The following is a 7,316-nucleotide window of genomic DNA, read 5'->3' on the forward strand; positions in this document are numbered from 1 at the left end:
TTAAACAGACATGGTGTTCTCAGGGACGAGGACCTGCTCCCGATGTAAATATAAGTGTTTTAATACAAAAGGCACATTTTAGGGTAAAGAAGACAACAATCAATACAAATGATCTGAAACACACTTGTGAAAACATCGATAGGATTATTTTATTTTCAAGTTCTGCCGATTGATCCCTTTCACTTGAACTGTAGATCAGTTAAAAAGACCAAAAAGTCATTTAAAAGTTAATTTCCAATATTCAGTGAGGATATGTGAAGTTTGGAGGATTTGTTCCATGGGTCATCATGGGTCATATTCACCGAGTTAGTGGATTAAGTTGGACTTGAACAACAACAAAAAGCTCTGCTGACTTTGTTTTAGTACAAATATATCACCACATTTCAAATAAAATTAACACACATATAGGTCATATAGATCAAAATATCATGTGTTAGGACATAATACTGTAATTTTGATGTTTGGTCCTTTAGGTGCTGTCATACTTTGCCTCTGCAGATTCTCTCAGTCACAAAGAAGTTGTTTTGATTCTAGTGGTTTCATCATTTCATTGTTCAGGAATGTGACCGAGGAGGATGAGGGCTCATATCACTGTGAAGCATCCAACCAGGAAGAGACCATCAAGTCCCAACCGGCCGTTCTTCTTCCTGCTGGTACTGTGCTCAACTTCAAACATGGATGCAACTGCGGAATGCACCATTTTAAACATGAAAAAAAAATGTTAATACATTTGTTTAAAGGGCTAATTTAATCAGTAGTTTCTGTCTCAGACAACATTTAACAACCTGTTCTACTTTAATACCTTATAACAGGCTGCAGCTCTTTGTATCCATGGCCTTGTCAAGTTTAGATTTTTCAGTGGATAAACATGATGTTAAAACATGACATCTTCTGATGATGCCTTGCATATCTGTCTAAAATCAGCCATTCAAAACAGTATTTCTTTATTCAGCCATATGTTTAACTTGTAAAAACTCTGTTTTCAAAAGCTATTTAAAAATGATTTTGAATATTTTAGTCCAGGTTTTATTGAAATGTGTAATTCTATCATTTAATAGTGTTGATACATTTCTAATAATTTTATAGCAACATTTATATAATAACACTATTCCATAATTTGTTACTTGTTATGCAAGTCAAAAAACAAAAGAAGCAAAGTAAAGTGTGAAGAACCAGAAACTGGATCATAGGGGTAAACTTCCAGTAGTGTGGAACAGTTTGGGGACTAGATCAAGTTTTTACTTTTCCTCGCACATTCTGACTCGAGCAGTGCAACAAGAGTGCAACAAAAAAAAAAAAGCACAAATACTGGAAATTAAAATGTTGTGTTTCCAGAGATGGACTGGAGTTTTGAGCAGCAGCCTGTGAGCCTGACGGTGAAGAGAGGGGAGAAGGTCACAGTGACCTGCAGACCTCCAACCAGCCGACCTGCAGCTCAGGTGTCCTGGTTCAAAAACAACCAGCTCCTCACCCCCACAGCTCCTGATGCTGTGCTGCCAAGTGGAGACCTCTTCTTTCACAGGTGTGTGTGTGTGTGTACGTTCTGTGCATATGTGTGAACTTAACAGAGTATGTGTATATTTAGCAATGCATGTGTGTAAATGCATGAGTGTGAGTTTTTGTGTTGCACCATGAAGTCAGGTCCAAGACTCTAAGCATAATTACCTTTCAGTGGTATCAATGATGGGTTGTAACATGTCAGTATCCACTTGGAGGTGGATGGAAAATATTACGTCATGGGGGCTGTCAATGTTTTATTTTTACAAGCTGTTAAGAAAATGTGTTCAAGTGTGTATGAGTGGTGTTGTTGACATTGTTCTCGCTGCAGTATTCAGGAGATTGACAGCGGGAGTTACTTCTGCAGAGCCTCCCACCTCCACCTGCAAAGATTCCTCACTACAAGACGAGCCACGCTGACCGTGCTGGGTGAGTGTTGCTTCCTGGGGAGGGCTGTGAACGTCTCTGTGACGAGAACCAACAGTGTTTTAGTTGTGTGTTCTCGTCCTGACAGCCCCTCCCTCAGTGACGCTGTGGCCCCAGCTGCTGACGGTGCCTCTGGGGGCCCGGGTGCTGCTGGAGTGTCAGGTGTCGGGTCACCCGTTACCCACCATCAGCTGGATCAAGAGAGGCCACTCCAAGCAGACGGGAGGCAAGGTCTCTTTAGGGTGAGTTAACAAAATACTTGTGATATTAACAGAACCACATGAGGTTGTGTAACAATGGGCTCATTCACGTCTTTCTCACGCAGACTGAAAAACGCCACCCTCCACATCCTCTCAGCCCGGAGCTATGACGAGGGCGTGTACGTGTGCGAGGCCTCAAACCCACTGGGCCACAGCCGCAGCACAGCCACACTGAGAGTTGCTGGTAACTTTTACAACAACATACTGGGAGAGAATAAACTTTAATTCATGATCAGCTCCTCAACTTGTTGAGTGCACAGTGAAGAGGTGTCTAATGAACATTTCCAGTTTAACTGTCAAACGATACTTGGTCTATTTTAACAGGCCTTTGACATTAGATTGTGTTTGTTTTAGTACTTTCTTAAAATTGTAGTGGACACGCTGTTGCCATTTTAATGCAAAAGTAAATTGTGTTTATCAATCAATCGAATTTAGTAGTATAAAGGTTCATGGTGAGTGTTTATAAAAGAAAAGAACAAAGTGAAACACTGAGAAATTAGTTCACTATATCACATTTCAACAGGTTATAACAACATCCGATCTTTGGCTGAAAGGCAGAATATGACTCAGTTTCTTCTCTTCCTCTTCCCAGTGAGCCCCGTCATTGTGAACTTTGCAGGTCGGCTGAGCTGCAGGGTCGGGACGCCAGTGGTCCTCCCCTGCAGAGCTGTGGGGATTCTCCCCATCACGTACACGTGGACCAGAGGCCGAGCAGAGACACAGTCGCCCGTCAGTCCCTCTGAGGACACACATATTGATGGTGAGTGGCAGCTGAGCCTCAGTTTGAGTCCGCCCTTTACTCCCTGTAACATCTGGAATGTTTTACTGCTGTGCAGAAGATGGAGATCTGCATATTTCAAATGTGCAGTGGCCTGACGGAGGCGAATATTACTGCAATGCTGAGAACCGAGCAGGACGGCAACAGAGACGGACCATCCTCACTGTCACAGGTGCTTTGACTTCGATATAATACCCGTCTATATACCCACTTATTTGATAATACCATATAGACTAAAGATATATATATATAGGATATTACTAAATATCTTTTAAATATTTGTATCTTAAACTATGAAACACATTCTCCTCAGTCATATGATTAATACCATATTTGCACAAACACTGTTTTATCCCAGTATTCTCTGTCCTCTGTCCTAAGATCAAGATCCTCCAACTGATAGACTGGTTTTATCTGATGTGAGTAATCACGTTGTGAAAGTCTCTGCTGTGGTTTGTGTGCTCACACCAGTGGTGGAAAGTTACTGAGTAAATGTTCTCATACTTTTTCCAATTTTATGCTATTTTATACTTCTATATGACAGTTTTCTGTGCATTCAAAACAATAAAGTAGCAGAAAATAGCTCCACTAGCAGTGACCTGCTTATTACACATTAATGCACAAGTAATAACAACTGAATAACAAGATACATACTAATATATCTGTCTAAAAGACCATATTTTATTTTAATATAGGATCTAAGTATGTCTTTCACCACTGGGTGGCATTGTTTTGCATGTAAATCTGTATGTTGACTCCATGTACAGTGTTTTATAGTTGGTCTCAGTCCAGAAGCTGTGTATTATCTTTGATTGTGCTTGTTTTATTTCTGGTCACTTCCCTTTGTGATATGAATGGTTTAGTTAATTTCAGCTAGTATTAAAAATTGACTCTCCCGAAACTAGTCTTTGTTTTTATGTTTTCTAGAGCATCAGCACGAACAAAGAGCTGCCGGTTTACAGGGACTCTTTGACTAAACATCATCAGACCACACATCATCCATATGTAGAGGAGCCACCGCATGGGAAAACCACATGTATGTACTTTTACAGCATCAACCATAATTTCTATGATGTTCTATAAATTGTAACAGGTTAGTATTCGTCAGAAAAATTCATGTTCACAAAACCACTGTTTGTGTGAAATAACACAGTGTTGTCTTTTTTGTTTTAAATAACTTACTACTGCAAAAATAATTCCAGAAATCCGGAAATCAGCCTGGTGCTGGACTTCAACACTGCCTGCAGTAACTGTAGTCTCCATTTTTTACAGGATTGTTTTGATTGTTTTCACTTTTCAGGCTCCTCTTCGATCTGTGAGACTACAGCAGATGCAGCGACCACATTTTCTCCTCTTCTGGGGGGAGCAGTGGCCGAGCTAACAATGTCACTGGGATCACGTCTTTCCCCACAACACCTGATTCAGCCATCAACCAATCCATCCCAGCTGTTAGCCACACAGATCCAGCATCCTGTTTTGACACCTGCTCCACATCCCAACTTTCAGTCAGTCGACAACCCCACACCAACAGTGACTGATGCACCAGTAACACTCAACCATTCATTGTTAGATGCCAGAAGCCAGCAGAAAGTAGAAGTTTCGAGTTCAACGCTTCAGTATCAACTCACTGAAAATCAATTCCATTTGGCTTCATCACGGACAAACTTTCCCCATCAAGTCATCGACGAAGTATTGACATCGCCTGATTCTCCGGTCTCTAAGATCCATGCTGGCTCTGTAGCCAGTCAAACCACTGGGCCTGTCGCTGAAACATCCCTGACTCAATCACCATCACAGCTTCCAGTGAGCAGACCACTGGGCTTCCTCAAGTTTGATTCCTATCTGCAGACTCCAGCACCGAATCCTGCAACCCAAACTATCTCAGGTTCAGTCATCCAATCATCTCAAAGTCAGTCTCATCGGATGGGTACAGAAAGTATATTTTACCAATTCGACCAGGAGCCAACCACAACCCTGATATCTCGAATCAAACTGGAATCCCCAAGTCACCTTCTACATCCACAGCCCTCACCAGCCCCCTCACAAACACCTCACACTCATCCTCTGCAATTCTTTCGTTTTTTACCCAAGTTCCATCTTGAGCTGCTGACAACCCAACCTCACCTGCTTTCCACCCAACCTCCACCGTCTTCAATCCCCACACCTCAGACAGACCAGCTTCAATCTTCAACCAACGAGCCATATCCAACCATTTCTACACTTCCTCAAACCCAACATCAACCCTCTCCAACACAACATCCAAATCCCTCAATCTCAACCCTTCACCCTCGTGGTCAGACCTCGGGTCCTTCAACTCTGGACACTGAGATTCCCATCGTCCCTCAGTTAAACATATCCGATAAGGCACGACTCAATGTTACTCGGCAAGGTGACCCAACTAAATCAGCGAACGACACCAAGCTTACAGAGTGGCTGAAGAGGAACACCTCTCAATCCCCTATGACCAGTAATGACGCCAGGTAGGAGAAAGTAAAAGTTGAATGATGGGTGTTTGAAGGTAGTAAACAGCAAAGCAATGTGATGTTACTTCTGCTTTGCTTTGTTCACTCCAGAGTCACGCAGCAGTCTCCCTCGTGGCTGCCCCTGGTGGAGAAACATGACATCCCCATCGTTGTGGGAGTGGGTGTATCTTTGGCCTTCATCTTCATCACTGTTACCTTCTATGCAGTGGTCCAGAAGAATGAAGCGGCACCAGCAAACCGAGCAGGTCAGAAACCATTAGCTGCTCCCTGCACCAAAGGTCAGGAAACACAAATTCAACGCAATTAATGTCTGACTCAATTCAATACACTAAGTTACATTCCCTTGACAGCTCCGAGGAACGTGGGTGAACCCGTAGGAGACACTGAACATCGGGCTGCAGGTCGAACATATGAAAACAGGTGAATACGCCATTTAAAGCAGGACACACGGTCCGACAATCTGAGCTAGTTGGCTCGTTAAACCAGAGCTTTGTGTGTCCTGCACAGAGCTTTCGAAGACGACGACTGTGTGGCAGTGATCGAGCAGAGCCCCAACACGTCAGACACCCGAGCCCGGCCTCCAGGACCCAGCCTGGTCACGGTGCAGATGGAGCCCACGTTTGAGGATCAGGATCAAGAGGACACGCAACCCACTCTGGACAACCACTCAGTCACCGTGGAGACTTATCCCGAACCCATTCTCGACACAAAGGTTCGATAACAACAGACTGAACTTCCAAGTTATCACTCAAAGTTTAAAGTAATCACAAAGAGCTGGTCACTATGGTTAAAACTATAACTTAGTTTTAACAAAACCCTACATGGCATAGACTAACGAGACTAACGACACGATTTCTGCTAACTTGCCTCTAAAAGGCCAAATGTGCACATGTTCACATATAAAACTAAAAGTATTATTTTTTGGTTCCCAAGCTTGTTAGTTTTAGACTTTGTTGATATGTTGATGATATGATTTTAACTGGTTTTAACTAGTTTGAAATTAAACAAAGTTGCTACTGATGGAGGTGTACAAAACCAAGTATATTGCCTCATGCGATGTCACTGCAGTCTGCACACTAAAGTTTGAAACTGAAGAAAATATGTAACGAATGAGCTGCTTTTTTAACCATCCTTTTTGGAAGTTGAGTTGCATTGTGGGTAATAAAACAGGAAAAAGAATGCGCAGATTAACAAAAACGTGTTACATCTTGATCTGCTGCATTTTATTTGTGTTGCATGTGTGTGATTCATTTTTATTATTTCAACTTTCCTTTGCGTGTCCGACATTAGAGGTGAAATGATGAATTGCAGGAGCAGTCATTTGATAGCATGATGTTATTGTTTAAACGATGATGAACTTAGTACCAAGAAGTTCATTTCTACCTGTTTCAGATTGATCCGGAGGACGAGAAGCGCTACAGTCTGTCCCAGCCCAGCATCCAGCTGCAGAGCTCTGAGGACTGGACCAGTAACAGAGGAGACGACCTCGGCCTGTGCCATGACGCCTTGCCTCCTCCGTCCTCCTTACCTTCCCGTTCCCCTTCCCCCTCTCCACCCTCCAGACGCGAGGAGGGCCTGCGCTCCTCCGTGACCCTGCAGAGCGCCGAGCACAGTGTGGCCCCGATCCACCACAGCCTCAGCGTCTCACATGGCAACCCGCCCCTGCTCCTGTCCCACCACGTCTCCCTGGGCCTCACTACGGTGGCTGTCGATGTACATTTTTACCCAGCGGCCACTGCTTCGACGGCAGGAGGCTCTAGTTCTCACATCAGCACAGTCTCCACGTCCACTTCAGTGACTGCGCCGCTCGTCAGTCCTCCATTCGTTAACAGCCGAGAGAGCAACCAATCCACTGCCAGATCCCATAAGTAG

The 7,316-nt window shown here is 43.5% G+C and overlaps 1 protein-coding gene across 1 annotated transcript; it reads left to right on the plus strand.

Moving 5' to 3' along the window:
• The first annotated feature begins 2,918 nt into the window (after nucleotides 1–2,918).
• On the plus strand, nucleotides 2,919–7,316 carry LOC128438503 (mucin-2). Its single transcript, XM_053421084.1, has 8 exons — nucleotides 2,919–3,133; nucleotides 3,343–3,380; nucleotides 3,889–3,997; nucleotides 4,262–5,441; nucleotides 5,535–5,689; nucleotides 5,795–5,864; nucleotides 5,952–6,156; nucleotides 6,837–7,316. Exons 1-8 carry the CDS (start codon nucleotides 3,001–3,003, stop codon nucleotides 7,314–7,316), a joined length of 2,370 nt encoding a protein of 789 aa, XP_053277059.1. The 5' UTR covers nucleotides 2,919–3,000.

This window comes from Pleuronectes platessa, chromosome 4 (genome assembly GCF_947347685.1).
Source record: "Pleuronectes platessa chromosome 4, fPlePla1.1, whole genome shotgun sequence".
Lineage (NCBI taxonomy): Eukaryota > Metazoa > Chordata > Actinopteri > Pleuronectiformes > Pleuronectidae > Pleuronectes > Pleuronectes platessa.